General features: G+C 39.6%; 2 protein-coding genes, 1 long non-coding RNA gene and 1 other non-coding gene across 5 annotated transcripts; 1 reads left to right on the top strand and 3 right to left on the bottom strand.

The window, feature by feature from the left end:
• Positions 1 to 147: 147 nt before the first annotated feature.
• On the bottom strand, positions 148 to 7165 carry arpin (actin related protein 2/3 complex inhibitor). Its single transcript, XM_056386699.1, has 6 exons — positions 6942 to 7165; positions 5723 to 5798; positions 5155 to 5287; positions 4080 to 4286; positions 2110 to 2273; positions 148 to 449 (listed from the first exon to the last, which is right to left on the bottom strand). Exons 1-6 carry the CDS (start codon positions 7148 to 7150, stop codon positions 441 to 443), a joined length of 798 nt encoding a protein of 265 aa, XP_056242674.1. The 5' UTR covers positions 7151 to 7165; the 3' UTR covers positions 148 to 440.
• trnap-cgg (transfer RNA proline (anticodon CGG)) lies at positions 2510 to 2581 on the top strand. Its single transcript has one exon. It is a non-coding gene; the product is annotated as a tRNA-Pro (tRNA).
• A 284-nt stretch (positions 7166 to 7449) lies between the features above and the next one.
• fam169b (family with sequence similarity 169 member B) lies at positions 7450 to 13344 on the bottom strand. 2 transcript variants are annotated; one of them, XM_056386698.1, is made up of 9 exons: positions 13110 to 13344; positions 12330 to 12481; positions 12124 to 12226; positions 11426 to 11511; positions 10813 to 10975; positions 10046 to 10228; positions 9507 to 9632; positions 9115 to 9184; positions 7450 to 8553 (listed from the first exon to the last, which is right to left on the bottom strand). In XM_056386698.1, the coding sequence occupies exons 2-8, from the start codon at positions 12456 to 12458 to the stop codon at positions 9117 to 9119; spliced, it is 858 nt and encodes a 285-aa protein (XP_056242673.1). In that variant the 5' UTR covers positions 12459 to 12481; positions 13110 to 13344; the 3' UTR covers positions 7450 to 8553; positions 9115 to 9116. The 2 variants fall into 2 exon arrangements, with proteins under 2 accessions (XP_056242673.1, XP_056242672.1); XM_056386697.1 differs by having other exon boundaries at positions 7450 to 8559; positions 13110 to 13342.
• A 413-nt stretch (positions 13345 to 13757) lies between these two features.
• LOC130176409 (uncharacterized) lies at positions 13758 to 17702 on the bottom strand. The gene is made up of 2 exons (XR_008828860.1): positions 17243 to 17702; positions 13758 to 15324 (listed from the first exon to the last, which is right to left on the bottom strand). It is a non-coding gene; the product is annotated as an uncharacterized LOC130176409 (long non-coding RNA).
• Between the last annotated feature and the right edge of the window lie 665 nt (positions 17703 to 18367).

Below are 18367 nucleotides of genomic sequence, written 5' to 3'. Positions count from 1 at the left end.
GTAACAGGAAAGTTAGCCTGCCCTGGATGCAATATTAAAGTCAGTAAAGAGAATTTAATCCCATCTGCGTGTAGTTTATGTAACATTTTTTTATGGTTGTATTGTGGTACAGTCCATGTGGACACAAACAGGCAAGAGTAGTTCCAGTCATATAAATGTTGGGATTTAATCCAAAGCATATAAGAAAAGGGTGAAGCTTCAAAGACACAGTCGCAGCTAACAGCCGGATACACTGTGGAGCTGGAAAGATCTAGTCCCATATTGTTGAAGTGATGCAAGGTTTCAAGCCCCAAGGCCACATATGTAAGAGGTTCAATACCCCGGTGGAACGTGGGAGTCCGATCCAAGGACGGAAAGACAGGAATGGAGCCAAGTTGAAGGAGTTCAACCTCGAGGCTGGAACGGGGCCATGACTTCAGGCTGATGGAGAGATGGTTTCCTCACTCATCCTGAGAGAGAAACAAGGAGGGAGAAGTGAGGCTTCTCTGGTTTCTCTGTGTCTAACACATCACCTTCATATTGTATAAATCCTGAAGCAGCTTCACTTCATCTTCACATCAAACATCAAATGCCCCTGACGTGACTGTTGGTGCCAGACAAGCTGGTTTGAGTATTTCTGAAAATGCTGACAACAGTCTCCAGAGTTTTTACTCAAGAAAAAGAGAAAACATCCAGTGAGCAGCGGCTCTGAGGACGATAACCAGATCAGATAACCACCCTTTACAACCGTGGTGAGCCGGGAAGCTTCTCAGAATGAACAACATATCCAGTCTTGTGGTGGATGAGCTATAACAGCAGGGGGTTTCAATTCCTGTCAGCCATTAACAGAAATCTGAGGCTGCAGTGGAAACAGGACACAGGAACAGAGCCTGGTCTGAAGGATGCAGCAGGTAGTAAGAGTCAGCAGCAGCAGCAGCATAATCCAACCTGCCTTGTCTCAACAGTCCAGGCTGCTGCTGCTGCTGCTGCTGCTGCTGCTGCTGGTGGTTTCATTAATGCCGATCAATCATGATCTTAAAATTCCACATCGTGCTGACCATGTGCATCCCTTCACGGCCACAGTTCCTCATCTTCTAATATCTGCTTCCGGCGGGATAATGATCCATGTCACAAAGTAAAAGTCGCCTCAAACTGGTTTCATGAAGGTGACGGTGACATGTGACGCTGACAAATCTGCAGAGATGATGTGATGCAGTCATGTCAACGTGGAGAGAGAGTCTCAGAGGAAAGATTCCAACATCTTGTGAAATCTATGATCAATTGAGGCTGTTTCGAGAGCACAGGGAGGAAGTACCCAGGAATAGCATGTTGTTCCTATTAAAGTGCTCAGTGAAAATTTCAGACCACCTCCATTTTTCCAGCTGTCATTTAAATCTACATAATTCAAATATCTCATTGTTTCTTAATTTAAAGCATAGAAGAAAAAAACAATTGAAGATTTTTAAAAACTGGAAAAATCATGAAATCTTCTTATTGAGCTAAATTTAATCTGAAAGTTTGACTTATTCAGCAGCTGAACAAACTTGTGATGTTCCTTTTACAATGGAAATGAAACACTGTTCAGAAAGCACTTGTGGTTTGCTTTGCTTTCACCCTCTGTCCAGTTCATCCCAAACCAGCTCCATGTCTGGAGACTGTGCCGCTCTTCCATAATGTGAAGCCTCCGGCCGCCCGGTTCTGTTCCTCTAATGTTTTTGGCTCATTATCTTGCTGAAGGCTGAACCTCTGACCAACCAGCCTGTCTTCTTTTGTTATTTAACCTTTTTCTCGTCGCTCTGAGAGCAACATACAGTGCTACTTCCTGCACTAAAGTGCTGTCCTAATGATGCATCAGAGGGTGTAGTGACAGGTTTTGTACAGAGGGTTTGTAAGTCATCAACTTGTAGGAATCGTTTGCATCAATGTTCAAGGCTTCATTTACTTCAATTGCTGGAGGAAAACTGTAAATGAACTATTCTCAATCCCTGAAAAAGGCCTGTTTATCATGATATTTTTACCTCGGGCAGTTTACCACTTACCTTTACCCAATTTAAGGTTATTCACTGGACTTGAACTTCTGAAATTTGAGTAAATAAACACACACACACACTGAATGTGTATTATTCTCACCCATTCGTCCTCCTCCGCTCCTTCTCCTTCTCCTCCGGGCTTGTGAGAGCCGCCTGTGTCTGTTTTGTTGGCCATAATCTTGTCTGTCCACGATGCTCCGGCCTTTTCATCTCCAGCAAAGTTACACTTGGTCACGGTGCCGCCATCCATTTTGGCGAGGGAGACTGGAGGCACAAAAGTAAGACAGCGAGTTTTATAGAGAAGCTTTGAGAAGCAGACGGCTCAGTGTGCTTCAGATGTAAAGCAACAGACAGAGACATAAGAATAAAAGATAAATAAAAACCAGGCAGGTCTGAACAGGTGGGTGTTTTCAAATTTCTTTTTTCTCTCAGTTGTCAGTTTATTAGGGACACCTAGCTAAGACTAATGCAGGAGTCCTGCGGTAAGTCCTCCTTCATGTGGCTCGTTGGTCTAGGGGTATGATTCTCGCTTCGGGTGCGAGAGGTCCCGGGTTCAAATCCCGGACGAGCCCGTACTTTGGAATAATATAGTGATTGGAAAAAGCCCTCAAATATTTCCTATCACAATAGGATCTAATGTATGTTTCACCGACTTGTACAGGGTATTATGATCTGAAGTGTTAGTGATGTCCCTCTGTCGTAAATTGCTTTGGATGAAACCGTCTGCCAAATATAAATGAGGATTTTGTGTTAACAGGCGTTCCTATTATTTTGTCTCTCCTGTTCAAACCGATGAGGCTAGGCAGAACGACAGGCGCACCTCTTTGAATATGGGTTCAGCAGAAAACTGATCATTTTTATAACCTTCATGAAGGAGGATTTATAGCAGGACTATTGTTATAGTGTACCTAATAAACTGACAACTGTCTGTTAATACAGTGGTTTGTGCTAACCTACCTGTAAAACATAGCTGGCGAAAGAAGTGTGACCTGTGCACCTGCTGTGATGTTAGCTAGCTGCAGGATCTTTCGCTTCTGTCTGGTTTACTCAGCTAACGTACAAGAGTTTACCACCTCCCTTATTTACATATAGACACTTAAGTATAAATGAAAAATGATTTGTAGAAATGTAGAAATAAATTTGCATATATTTATTTACTCCTTATTATTAATTACAGCTTTATTTTGTGTGTTTTTTATTTCATGTATTAAATAACATGTTTTCTGCATTTATTTCTTTATTAACAAGTCATCTTTTTTTCTCCATATACTGGTGGATTTGGATGTGGTACCAAATTAACTTTAAGTAGTGTATAGTTCACACGACTATTGTGTGTTTTTCTAAACCACAGTACAAAAAACAAAAGTGTGTTTTGGCATATTTCTACATAAAACTATTAGTGGTTTGTGGTTGAGCTGCAGATCGACCCAATAATAAATGATCTGTTTTTCAAACATTTGAGAAAAACATTGAAATATCATATATAATATATGATAAATTTCTATAATTAACTCACTTGTCTACCTTTTAACAGTTTGTCTTACTCTCCTCGGAGATTATAAAACTTCAACTTCCCATCATGTCATAATGAATCCTGAAAGTGTGTAGGGTGTGAAAGGATGTGAAAGGACCCAAAGCACTAAAGACTGACTATTGAATATCACAGGGCTGGATGACTCTTGTGAATATGAGAGAGGTCAAACTCTGTTCAGTCCCCTTGAGGTTACTTATGAAACTGTTGAAGAGGCCAGAAAAACAAAATACAGGTTTAATTTAATTCCCTCCCCATTGCCACTGAGGTCAACGCTGGGACAAGCCTGATCAACGTGAAGGCCACGAAAACCAAAAGGACCCATTTTAGGTAGTCAACACAAATTGGAGAGCTCTGACTAATCCTGTTCTGCACTTTAACTAAAGCAGGGTTCAAACAGCAGAGTGATCTTCCCTTTTTAGGCTTAATGTGAATATGAGGACATAATGGACGCTGTACATGTACTGTTTTTCTGTTTTTCAATACCAAATATGTGGAAGCAGTTAAGCAGTAAAAACAGCATTTTAATACTGACTGACATATGAAAGGACTGTTTCCTCTGGTCTTCAGCCGAACGTCCTGTCCTGTCTCCAGCTCTGTCTTGTCCATCTCTGACTCCGGGTACCAGAAGGCCCAGGTACCGCCGGGTTTGTGCTTGTCACTTATTTTCACCAGCTCGGCTTTGTCCACCATCGCTGACAGCTGATCCTGAGACAGAAGGTCTGACTCCCCTTTGGCTTCCACTTCTGTATGGACAGAAGACACACATCCAAGCTACTGAAGATGGAGTGAATCAAGAGATCCTCTGCCGCAGACACACACAGACACAAAACTAATAAAAACTAGAATTAAGGCCTCGCGGTTGTCTGCCTGCGCCACTCCGACTGTTCAGATTACATCCCTGTTTATGTGAAATTTTGTCACAATTGTTGTGTAAAGTCTGGAGTAATGACTAAAAAGTACTTTCTTTTAACCCCCAAAATCTGATCAGTTCATCTTTGCGTCCAAGTGAACCTTTGTGCCCAAATTCCCTTGAGGAGTTCTGGATATATTGCGTTGTAAAAAAACAACTCGACGTCGGCTCACAAGCTTCTTGACGTGTTTTCAACCATGTCACACGCTCTTCATCCAACAGCTACCGAGCTCCCATGTCTATAGTCATCTCCATGACAACTGATTAGGAATGTAAGTGGACCATGAAGTTGGGATTGTTGCATCAAATTTGAGAGAGATCTTGAATCTTTGCACTGAATGAGCTTTGGAATCATCATCGAAATCTTTGCTTGCTCTTATTTATTTTCATGTTTTTGTTTTGTTTTTTGTTTTTTTTTGTCAGTATCAAACTGAGCTTCTGCTAAACATCAAATGTAATTCATTCATTCCTCATTCTTCAACAGCCCTTCACACAGATTTGACTAAGTCCCTTACATTTATGATTTATGGATGCAGCTGCAATTCATAAATTTCTTCCTCTGAAAAACAGCTGACACTCAAAAGACTCAAAGTAAATCTTAAACAACAACTACATGGAGGACAAAACACTCAGAACAGAATTATGTTTGGACAGGAAAGGAAATATGCAAACATACACTCAAATGTTTGTTTTCTACTCACTGTAGGAAGACATGAGGAAGCCAGTGTTGACCTTTTTGGTGTCACTGAAGTTCGGCTCCATTTCCTTCCCCCTGGCATCAAACTTCCTCTGGTGGATGCGGCTGGGTTTTATGTACAGCACGTAGAAACGGACCTGCCAGTGAGAGGAAAGTGACATTTTCCGTTCTGTCTGTCTGAGTGTGTTTATGTTTAGTCTGTCCAAAACACAAACACTGATAAGGATTACTCTGAAGTTGTGTGACACCACACTGGAGAAGGGTGTTTCTTTTAAAGCATAAAGGGATGAAAAGCTTCTGTCAACGGTCTGAAGAAATCCTTATGACATTAACTTAATCATCAATTATTAGGTATTACTTTGCATTTACTTTGATAACAATGTGTCGACCTGTAAAAACAAATGAAAGATGCACCACATGCAGAAATGTTTCCTTATCATCCCCCGAATCAAAAGGAAACCAATACACACTCACAGCATGGGGAACTGAAAGACCAAACCAGCAACTGAATCTACAATACAGATACATTACAGAAAGTCTGTATATGTACACTTCGATTTTAACTACTGTACCTTTTGATTATTGACGTCACTGATTGCATGTCTGGAAACATCCAGCAACTTCCCCTCGAGAAGAACCCCCGGGCCGCTGTGTGACATCAAAAATATCAAAATATTAAAATTATTTTACTTCCATTTATAACTGTGCAACAACTGACCCTTCTGTTCTTCCTAGTGGAGATGTGTATAACGGAGAGCTGCAAAGCAAACACTCAGCCAACCTCACATTTTCAACTTTTGAATTCCCATACAGAAATATAATATTCGACACGTATGTCCCTATATCGACAGTGATGTTGCCATATATGTCACCTATATATTATTATCACATATATACACCCTCTGGATATATGAAGATTTGTTTATAACATATATGAAAAACACCAAATAAATTTTGTATATGTACATATATTAAAAGCATCTATGATGAATTGTTGCAACCATTTGTTAATGATTTATATCTAATTTATATACGTGATGTTTATCATACATACAAAAATTGTATATGCTTATATGTATTGTTTTTATTAATTTCTTATTAACTTTATTATACACTTTCATTCTGGGAAAGTGGTCTCAGTATATCAACATATACTGACAGGGTTTGGGGTGTCTACAATATAAACATACATACATATTTGTATGGGCTAGATATATGTCAATATATATATTTTTTCCAATTTCTTATATATTTCATGTATAATTTTTACATGTATGATTTTATTTTATAAGTACATGTATTTCATGTATGGAAATTCATTTGCGTATGGGTTGTTCACTTTAGTGTACTTAAACACATCATGGAGGGCGTAAAACAAGCAGGAACTATAAACACCAAAGTTGCACTTTTAATAGGATTACGTGCTGATTGGTGATTTATTTGAACGCCGAATATCCAAGCAACAATTATGTCTTACAATAATAATGTCTAATATTTTGTACATTAGACCTTAATTCTATAAATCATCGGGAAAGTAAAATGTCAGATTTTTCCATGGACTTTGGTCCATTTAACACGGAAGATAATGTATCACAGCGGGATACTGTAACATCCGAGGACCAGTGTTGCGTTCAAGTCTCTTCCCCCGTTGATATATGTTCCCCCCCCGAACATTAACTTATCTTTACCACCCAGGGGGCGCTACGGGAAAATCAATTATAAAGGGAGGTAAACACCGCGGAGGGACCAGACTTCCACACAAAAAGCAAACAGAAGCGTTTGGGCCCCTACCTTTCATACGTGGAGGGAGACCACTCGCGGTCAAGTTTCTCATTGTGTACTGGTTTGTTCTGTAAAGACGTGTTGTGGTAAATTCGGCTCATTTTTTCATTAAAGAAAATTGCCGTGTAACTTTCTCCTCTTCCGAAATTTTTCCTGTTTCCTGACTTCCTGGCCAATGTAGTCGCGTGAGAGAGGTGCGCTCGGTTTTTCAAAGGCATGTGCCGACGTGTCACAGCTGTGCAAGAGATGCGGAGCTGAGATTTAAAGTTATCCCACACAGAAATGTAATATATGACGTATATGAACCTATATCAAGTTGCAGCCATATCTGTTAACATACATTTAATTTATATGTCCAAGTTTATTTAAAAAAAAACATATATATGTAAAAGTTAGATATTCTTATGTATGTTTTTCTTATTAATTTCACATTAATTTTAAACATGTCCATGTTCCCATTCTGTGAAAGTGTTCTCAGACTTTAAGAACCCGCTGTATATAATATCAACATACTGTATATTGACAGGCCTTGGGATAGATATATATTTATGTAACATGTGTCTACAATATAAGCATACATACATTAACATACATAATTGTATGAGACAGACATATATGTAGAATGTATGAAATGTCGAAATTTCTCATAGGTTTCATATATATATATTTCATATATGGAAATTCAACATGTACATACTGTATATTACATTTGTGTCAGGGTAGAATACTATAAAACCCCTATTTCAGCCAAGAAATGCATAAAAACAGTGTCTGTTTGGGGCTCGCTATCACACCCCAATCATAGATGTCTATGAGTTGTTAGCATTCCCTCCAAAGACACATTTCCCCTCGAAACGTCTCACATAGCTTCATTAAAGTAACTATTAGAGGCAGTAAAAACTCTGGACAGAGCCATGCTAGCTGTGTCCCCTTGTTTACCCCCATTATTTCCTGTTTATACTACACATAGCATAGTCTGAACAGTCCCAACCAATCCTAGAACGAGATCTGATCAGCCAGAATAATTCAAATCACCCTTGTGTGCTTACTACTAGTTTGCTTTGTCTTTAAATGAAAAGGAAACGGTGACTTCCATTTGAATGTCCTCACAGGGGACAAATAATTAATGTATGATTTGCAGTACTTTAGTCTCAAAAAGGTGTATAAACTTTATTCCACAGATACAGTGGCCATCCATGTTTTAGGTGAATCTATCATCCACTTAATCCATATGAACCGTTCCTTTTGAGGGCTGGTGTTGCAGACAATGACTGTGTGTGTATCTGTGGTTTAACTCGTGTCCCTCTCACTTGTTTGGCAGAATCTGTGTGTTTCCTCTGCATCTGGCTTCTCTCTCGAGGCAGTGCAGGAAGATGGGGCTTGGGTTTCTGAGCGGCAATATAAAAGCATCTGAACTTGTGTTTAGGGGCTGGTGTGAGGTCCAGAGTCCAGATCGGTGGGGCTGCGTGGCCACATCCTGGTCCAATCAAGGTGTTTTTTAGCTGCTTCGGGAGCTTCCTCCTTGGCTTGGATCACAAGGTTTAACTTGTTGTTCAGAAGAGCCTGTTACCACTTTAATGTTCACAGTGAGGTCAGGTCCAGTCTGCAATTCTAAGTAAGTCTGCATCTAAAAAACAGAAGAGACTGTGAGACACTCCAGGTGTACTGTTCTGACAATCAAATCTTCATTGTTATGACTCAGATCAACCAGATCAGACATAATTGATCCATGAGTTTGCCAAGGACCTTGAACTGTGATTCATAGAAACTCCTTGTGTTGAGAAAGAGTTTATTTTTTTACTTCAACTGTCAGTCTGTAATTCAGATTTACTGTAAATTCTCTTCATTCACCACTTTGAAAGGAATCTGTGATTCATTTCCCAATTTTCTTGTATACTTCAACAATCATTTCCTACTTTTCCCAGAAAGCTTTGCAATAGTGTCAAGACAATTTCCATCAACACATACATCCAACTGTTTTGTGAACCTGCTTCTTCTCTTCAGGGTTGTTGGGGGTGGGTGGGGGGGTGGGGCCTAATAGACTCCACTTTATTAAACCTCATATTCTTTAGTTTTTGTACTCAACAAGTTAATATTTGAAGTGGTAGGATATAGTTTCTAAAAGCAAAGGTTTTGTATTTTGTATCTGTAGCTGTTCTGGGGATCAAACTGAGATTCTCACCTTCAGAGATGATGGTCTGCTTCGCTCCTCACAGTTTCTCCTAATGTCGAGCTGCTCTCCTCATTAATACCTAGAAAGACACAAGTCAAATGAGATTAATTATCTTTCACTTTTACTTAAAGCTACAATGCAAGTTCTGGGAAATCAAGCTAGCTCCAGCGTGAGACTTGAAAACAATACACTTGGTTTCTCCCACCCCTCCCTCTCCCTCCCTGCTTGAGGCCTCGGTGCAAGAGGTGCAAGGTGTCAACATTAAGAAATGTTTTGGAGCAAATTTTAATTAAAGTATTAGACTGTAAAAAAAACAACCCATTGGAATCCTTAGTTTTGTCTTATGATAATGAAATTATTTCAAACATCTTCACACATAAAAGATAAAATACTGTCTGTACTGGGGGAGTAGCGGCCTAGCTGGATATTGAGCCAGATGTTTTGTCGTTGAGTCCAGCCCCCCGGAGCCTCCACCTCATACAGTCGGTCCCGATGTTCCTCATGCTGCTGCAGGAATCTCCTGCACACTGAACACACAGGAGACAATCACACTATTCAACAGGTTGCTGTGGAGTTAGCTAAAAAAAAACTAAACAAAGAAGAGGCTTAACACACATCTGCAATGCATTCACAAAGTTTCTTCCTAAAAATCAAAAACTGTTCTCCTCAGCTTTCAGACAGTCAATACCACCTGGGATCTCTGTGGGGGACTGTAAGGAAGTTTGGGAACTGAGATTAAAATGCCACAGCAGGACAAAACGACTTCATTTTCATATGGCATGAATTCAGCCAGTGCAACACTCTGACAACCAAAGACTGGAAATATGCAGAGTTCCTACAAACATGATTTACCGCTAAATAATAAAGTTAAAGAAAAAACAAATTAATGGGCTTCAAGGGGGGAAGAAAAAAAGGAGAATTAAGTGGGACCGCAGCCGACCTGCAGCCATGCTGGGTGACAATGGAGAGCTGACTCCCAGAAACTCTTCTGTGGAGAACGAGGAGCAGAAATCCTCCAGCATCTGAAGGCCTAAGCCTCTCCTCCTCCAGCTCCTCCTCACCAGCACTGTGTCCAATACAGGCAGCAGGTAGCAGCGACCGCTCCAGCTGTCACACAGGCTGCCTGAAACACAAGCAGTGGAAGAGTTGTTTTAGAGAGGTGTTGATTCAACTGTATACAATCATTTTGGAGGATGTAGTGTGTGGTACCGTTGAACTGTACTGCATTATACACACGTACTGTTAGTTAGCTTACCCTCGTTTAAATGGGGTGGACAAAATAACAGAAACAACACGACGAAACTATAATCTGAAGATCGGATATTTATCGCACGACTGCTGTATTAGACTGTGTGTTGCTAATATACTGCAAACTAAGTGTACAGTGGTGGTTTTACATTGTGTGGCTTGTCCCAGGAGAATGTTTTTATATTGTGGATGATCAAATGACCATGTGTAATGTGAAAACTTTTATGGACCTCTTTAGTGTCTTTCAGATCATTGTTTTAGTTACTGCACTCAAACTTAAGTTTTTATAGAGTTTATAGAGATATAAACAGAGCAGCACATCAGCATCAACACCCAAACTAATAGAAGAAGTTACAGAAACAAACAAAACAAAAAATCCAGCAGGAAACAACAGATAAGAATGTCCACCCCCCCTTATCATCACATTTGTCCTCTCCCACCTTCCCACCCTCCTCCTACCTTTGTGTTTGATAGTGTAGAAGCCGACCGCCTGGCTGTCTCTCCACAGCAGTTTGCAGCTCTCCGTGCGGGGATGCAGCGAGAACAGTGCCTCCTCCTGCGGAGACCTCTCCACTACCTGACTTAGCAGGAACACGATCACCCTCTCCATCATCGACCGCACCTGGGGACAACATGCCGAGTCAGGAAGCTCACCAGCACAGATGAAAACAAACGGTAACAGGTGACCACGCACATGGCTCTGGTAAAAATTAAATACAGTGAATATACTGTATAAAAAGTTACCTATAACTGCACCAATCATTGTTCGGAGGCAGTTTTGATTCAAAACCTTGATTTGTTTTTCCTTTGAATTTAGTAAAATCATATGCACTTCAATATATTAATATTGTAATCATATTAGTTAGCTGGTATATTGGAATTCATTCATGTACTTTATGTCTTTTTAAACTAATACTTTTGTTCAAAAGCCTTGACTTCACCAGGAAGCCTTTGAAAGAGTAGCAGATGTATTTCTTTCCACACTGTTCAGACCTGTGTAGGAATCCTGATCTGTTTATCACTATGTTGTAGTGAAGCTGACACACAAACAGATGTACAAATGCACAGTTACCGACACCAAGCCATTTCTGGATTTGCTGGAAGTTCGTGAAAGGTCATCCACACACCACCACTTCTCATGCAGGTATAAAGCCACCACTGAAAGGTAGACAAGAAAGCATTAGTCTCTGTACATACATTTATTCACACTTTACTAGCAACAACAACACGGGCAGAGCCACCCTTTGCTCTCAAAACCGCCTCAATTCTTCATGACATGGATTTCACAAGATGTTTATCCTTTGAGATTCTCCTCCATGTTGACATTTTTGCATCACATCATTTCTACAGATTTGTCAGCTGCACATTCATGCTGCCAATCTCCTCTTCTACCACATCCCCAAGATGTTCTACTGGATTCAGATCTGGTGACTGGGGAGGTCACTGAAGTTCACTGAACTCACTGTCATGTTAATGAAAACAGTTTGAAACGACGTTTGTTTTTGTGACATGGTGCATTATCCTGCTGGAAGTAGATATTAGAAGATGGTAAACTGTGTCTATAAAGAGATGCGCATGGTCAGTAATAGTTATTAAGGAGCCCAAAGTGTGCCAAGAGAAAAAGAAAACATTCCCCACCACCTCCGGCCCCGGTCTGTCGACACAAGGCAGGTTGCGTCCATGGATTCATGCTGTCGATGATAAATTCTGACCTCGGTGACTCTGTGAGTGTCTGTCTATGTGTGTGTATATGAGGATGCAGTCTTAAACCTTGTGCTGGATCATCAGGAGGGTGAAGCGCCACCACTGCAAAGTCAGGTTGGTCATCTTCAAACAGCTGCAACCGCCTTACATTATTTGCTGTTATCCTCACCTGAGCAAACAGGAAGACAACTTTATATTTATGTCTACGTGCAACTGGAAATAGTAAAAACCACAATCATCAGTTATATGGTTATAAAAACAAGTTATGGTACCTTCAATGTTTGTGACAATTCCAGCCACTCGTTATTATCACTTGGTCTTGACTCCAGAGAAGAGAGGTACTTTTCAGAGGCTAATGTCAGGTCAGTGTCACCCACATCTGGAAGGTCTACAGGGTACATGGCCTCTCATAGGGAAGCCCCAGCTGTTTAAGGAGTAGATACACATTTACAACAGGTACAAAATATCAACAAAGAACAAGTATCTTCCTTGACTTCATGGGTGCAATGACAGCAGTGGTGACTGACCAGTTTTCTCAAACAGAGCAGATTTAAACCTTTCCTTACTGCCAAAACAGAATAACAAGTAGCAGATAAGTTATTATCTTTGGCAAGCTGTTAGTTCCTTATAGTAATATCGGTACATCCGTTACAGTAACTGACGGAGGTGAACGTAGTTTAAGCTAAACATTAACTTTTTAAGTCACACAGTTCACTAAGTCCATTCACGGTGTATGTCGGTAGGTTAGTTAATTAGGTAATGTTTCAAATCGAATTGAATTTAAAAAGTTATTTTCGGTGATTCAGAAAAGGGGTTTTTGGGGTGATAATATGTGATGCCCATTAAAAACAGCAGGATTTAAATGACAGTTAACGTCTGACGCTCTGCTCGTGGTGACGTAAGCGCAGCTACAGCTTTATGCACGTTAAAATGCTAACCTAGCAATGCTACCAAAAACACGTAAGGACAATACGCAGCCTCGCACAACGGTTACTTGACACATAATGTATGTTACGCTTAATCTGGTAAAACGTCACATTGAATTCACTTACTTAACGACTTCATGAGTTAAGGAACAGCAGCCTGTTGATAGAAGCCGTCAGCTCCACCTGTAACTTCCCTAACTTCTTTTTTTTTTCCTTTGACCTGCAGCGCCACCCTCTGGTAGGAAAGAGGCTCTACGCCATTTTTTTTTTCTTCTCTGCTCTCTTTAGACCGGAAAAAGTAAGGTGGACTTCAAGATAAAAGCATGAGATTTGTCATTTGAAATATTCGAATATACAGACATCCAAACCTACTTTGATTTTACGTTCAGAGTGTTTGGTAAAACAACAAGGCTTTTCTTTGTCATGTACGTCAGTAAACTGAGTATCTTTGGGTTTTGGACTGCTGGTGAGATAAATTTACATACATACATTTGAACATGCCAAATATTCTTATAGTTTGCATGTTTTCCTACTTTCCTACATATTCCAGACAAAATAATTAATCAGTTAATCAAGAAAATAATCTGCATATTAATTGATCCTAGAAATAATTGTTAGTTGAAGCCCTACAGCTTTTGTCAAATTTTTGTGAACTGACCTCTTAAACCCTGGGAATTATTACTTTACAGTGCAGCTAACATGGGACCCATATTTTTGATCAATTAATTCAGTACACACAATAATATACAAAACATTAACCAACTTAAGATCAGATCAGATTGCTTCAATATATTTATTTCAGAAAGATCATATTAATGAAAAGAGCATGATCAAAGAGACATAGAATGTTATTTTATATACAGTGTGAACATTTTGTGTATAAACATAATTTTGCCTGAAACTGTGGGTTCCTTACAAACATCCCTTTGAATATTGTTAACATTACTTTTCACCTGGGGGTAAATTGAGTCTGTTGTACAACATGGCAGCATCAGTATTTTAAATATCTGTCACTACATTTATACTGGACATTTTCCAACACAAAAACATGTTATTCTTTCCTTTTTTAATTTCTCTCAGAGGCTGATTATCAGTTAAACTCACATGAATAGTGATGGGGTCATATCACATTATGTCAAAAAGGATTATGGATCTGTAACCACAAAATATGTAGTTATAAACACTGAACATCTTTTGTTCCGTAAAGGTTTCACACATTTCACACATCACAAAACGATTCAGTTCAGACATTTCCAGATGTTCAGAGAGAAAGCTAGAATTAGCATTAGCAGCTAGCTGGCATTGCACATTGATGAATGAATTAAACAATTTCAACATAAGAATAATAAGTTCTGTGCCTCAATACTTTCTAAATGCATTGTATGTCTAACGGATTGATCTGTCAAATAGACATCCCTTAGTGTTCTTTCCTAACGGGTTCCTCCCATCGGGGAGTTTCTCTAGGATGAGGTGTAATGTTCACTGTGTACACCTGTATTCATCTGGATAACTCATTTTGGTAGAAAAATTGTACAATGTCATTAAATGCACATTTACAGTGACCTCTTTTTGTATAGTGTATGTTTCCATGATGAGTTTAATTTATTCTCTCTGAATAAACATCTTTTCTAAAATATAACTCTCTTATGTCTCAACATTAACAGTGTTATTATCCATGTTAATACCTTTATTTTAAGTCATCTCTGACTGGATATTTATCACAGTGTATATAGAGAATTGCTAGTTTTCGTTCCCTTTATTTCACTCAACAAAAAAAAAAAAAGCAATTTTAAAAAACCATTAAGTCAAGTACTCTTGCCATGATGTTAAATGAGAAAATACTACTTACAAAGACTAACATACTATTTTTAGCCATTTTTCCTTAGAACATGGCAATTTTCACATGTCCATATGAAACAACTTGACATTTGTATCTAAAATATCACCAATGAATGTAATGTTTCTTATCAAACCTGTCAGGATTATATTATATGTGTGTCCCTATTTACATGAGATATTTATTTTTAATCAACACTAACATATTTTGTCTATAAACAATATACTGTTGCTTTTAACTGACATCACAAAGAGGAAGTGACATCAAATGTCTAAACAGCTGGTCTGTCCTCTCATCAGAGGAAGCTGAACTGGAAGTGGTTTTCTGGCATCACCATCATCATCACCACCATCATTATCATCACCATCATCATCACCATCATCATCATCATCATCATCATCACAGCCCATTTGAGAACTAAGGATGTCCGTGCAGTCTCCTTTGTCCATACATGAGGTCCTCCTTCTGTGGGCACCGGTCATTCAGTTTTCAGTGTGGATTCCTCTGAATGACAGTAAAAGACAAACACTTTAGTTCAGACATGGTGGATCACAGTTAATCACACACATATACCAGCTGTCAGGACAGGTGCATGAATACCTGCTTCAGTTGAGGACTCCTGTGTATGAATTTACAGTATTAAATGAGAAACCCCCACAAGATAATGTTCTAGTATACATTGGCCCTCATTTATCAATCTTGCGTGGAAACAGGCGCAGATCTGAGCGCAGAATTGGTCGTACGATAGGATCAACGTGTGATTCATGAAACATTCGTATCTGATCAATCCCAGCGTACGAATGATCGGGTCTTGATAAATGCGGCGGCTGAATTCGATCGTCATTAACATGTTACGCCCTTAAATATTCCTGGTTCGGAGGCCTCGCCCACTAAGGTCAAACATGGAGAGAAGATTTACTGGCAAAAAACGAAACTTTTCAGAGATGGAGATCGAAATCCTGACATCCGAGGTGGCGCAAAATAAGGATGTACTTTTTGGCAGTCTGAAGAGTGGGATCAAAGGAGCTCATAAAACCGCTGTGTGGAAGAGGGTGACGGAGATGAGTTTGGCTCTGCAGCGCCGCCTCCTGCAGCCGCGCGCCAACACAGCTGTTTTGAAAAATAAAAGAATCGTGTGTCCCCCGGTCACCTGCCCACCACGTTTAAAAGTGATAGCTTGGCATCACAAATCACCTGTACATTTATAGAGTGGTAGTTTTTGCGATTGATGAATGCGTAATCATTCATGGATGGTGCCTTCAGACGCACGAGTGCAATCAATTGCTCCAACCAAATTTGGAAACCCAGCAATCTGGAGATCCCTGCGGTCTCTGAAAACGCTCTCACGTCCGTCTGACGCGCGTATTGTTCCTCCAATACGAGTAAATCTGCCATCGTTATGATTTGATAACTGTCAAAGCATCTGTTTAAATAAGGGAGTGAGTAAACATCTGACCAACCACAGTGCAACAGTGATTATCTCACCAGATGCTTTTAATTGTTGTTCCAGTTGTGTCATACCCATCGGAAAAAACAAAAAACAATTGAACAATTTTGTCGAGTTAATTTGCAAACACACATTTCTGCTTGTATTTATTATTATTTCAAATTTTAATGTGCAATAATTAGATGTCATGTTAGGCTATCTAGCCTATCATATTGTTTTATTGTACAAAAAAGTGGTATGAGTAAAAAACGTGGGCTTTTTTAAAATTCAAAATTTTTTTATCTTGTTTTATTTTTTTTTAAGAATCCCTTTTGATCTGTTCTAAATATGTGACTGTTTATGCTAATGACAGCTGAGGCTTGTTTAATAATTATTTTCTGCAACGCAAATCCAGACTCAGATTTGCGTACACGAGCTCAGACCTGACGTGAGATCTGATCGTAGCGTCCGCTCACGTCCAAATTGATAAATGCCGAAGCTTGCGTGGAAATGGTCGTACGCACGGTTTTCTGCCGTACGTTCGTTTGATAAATGAGGGCCAATGTGTATTGAACTCAATACGATACCAGCGATAAGAGGAGACAGAAAATAAGTTAATGAGATAAACCCGAATGTTTTGCTGCATGTAGGAAAATTCTATCAGCGACTGACTTTTTCTAATAACATGAGAGTGAGATAAGTTAAACTATATTTATCCTTGTCCTGCAAATGTTTACATGTTTGGGACCAGGTACGGTTAGCATAACAAACTCTGTTACCCGCTAGCTAGCTAGCTAGCTAGCGGGTAACTTAGTGTTTAGCTAGCTAGCTAGCGGGCAACTTAGCTAGCTAGTTAACCTAGCTAGCTAGGTTAGCAAAGTGTTAACTGTCTCCTGTTCTCCGGTCAAAGCACGTAGGGAAAAAACGCACTAACTTTTTTACAAGCATCATACACAATAAAACTGTAGGACGCTCAGAAAATAAACATTTACTTACCGAAAAAAAATGTATATTATCATCATTTCTCCAGTTTGTTAGTGACGAAGAATGAGCCATAATTACTGTGAACTGAAAACTCATTCAAACTAAATAACTAACAGCAAAACTGTCAGTGCTAAATTATTCTTCCACCGACAAATATTGAGAACAATAATATTCAACACAACTGATTCAATACGAAACGCTCACGATACAAGCTCTCCTCCGGTGAATGATCCTCCGGTGATCGGCCTCCCGGCCGCGTCATCCGAGCAATCATTGCAGACCAGGTATATCAATCAAACAGCCACGCCCCCAGAAATACCTGTTTTTATCTATCTAATTAATTAGATGATTATTTTCAGATGGACCACCAGAACAATGAACGAGAGGTGTGAATTTAGCCCATCACACAGTAATGAGTCCCGGAAAAAATGTATCGTCTGAGTATTTCATGAGAGAAGTTGGTGTTTTTATAATGAGTGTGTATTGGAACCAGAGTTTTTTGGAGCCCGCCCCCAGCGGAACCTCGGTGGTATTGCACATTAAGGCACTTCTGCGTTGGCGTCACTTTTCAGCCCCGGAGACTACGCCCATTTTTATATACAGTCTATGGCCAGAAGGACATCATGCAACTGCTGAACAGTGTAAATGGTGTTTTCAACCACAACACAGTTTTTGGAGTTTCTAAACTTTTCATTTAGCCAATTTAATATGACTTAATTCAAAACAAGCAAAAGTGTGCTGTGGTATGGTCTGGATTTGTTTTGCTGCTTGAGCTGGAGTTACTGCGAGCTGTCTCTCTAATCTCTGTATTTGTTGTCACATTTATGCTGCATTCACGCAACATTGGCAGAATAGGAAGAACAGAAAAAAACACCTTTTTATGAGTTCACTCCAGAGTTCAGGGCCATGATCCCTTTAGTCCAGTCATTAGAATAATCTTCTATCTGTGATATATGAGTAATTATTCAGGGTTTAGTGTGAAATATCAGCACGTTATTATCCACTAGGAGGCGACACACCCTCACAGTTCTGACAGACTCATGCAGAGACCCTCAGCTCCAATGGCTTATCCAGTACTAATTTCAGTGCCCACCTTTCAAATCCTGAAATATAAAAAGTATGCAAAGAAAGAACTAT

Source organism: Seriola aureovittata, chromosome 10 (assembly GCF_021018895.1).
Source record: "Seriola aureovittata isolate HTS-2021-v1 ecotype China chromosome 10, ASM2101889v1, whole genome shotgun sequence".
In the NCBI taxonomy this organism is placed as follows: domain Eukaryota; kingdom Metazoa; phylum Chordata; class Actinopteri; order Carangiformes; family Carangidae; genus Seriola; species Seriola aureovittata.
The sequence above is the reverse complement of the archived record's forward strand: the minus strand, read 5'-3'. Positions and strand labels throughout refer to the sequence as shown.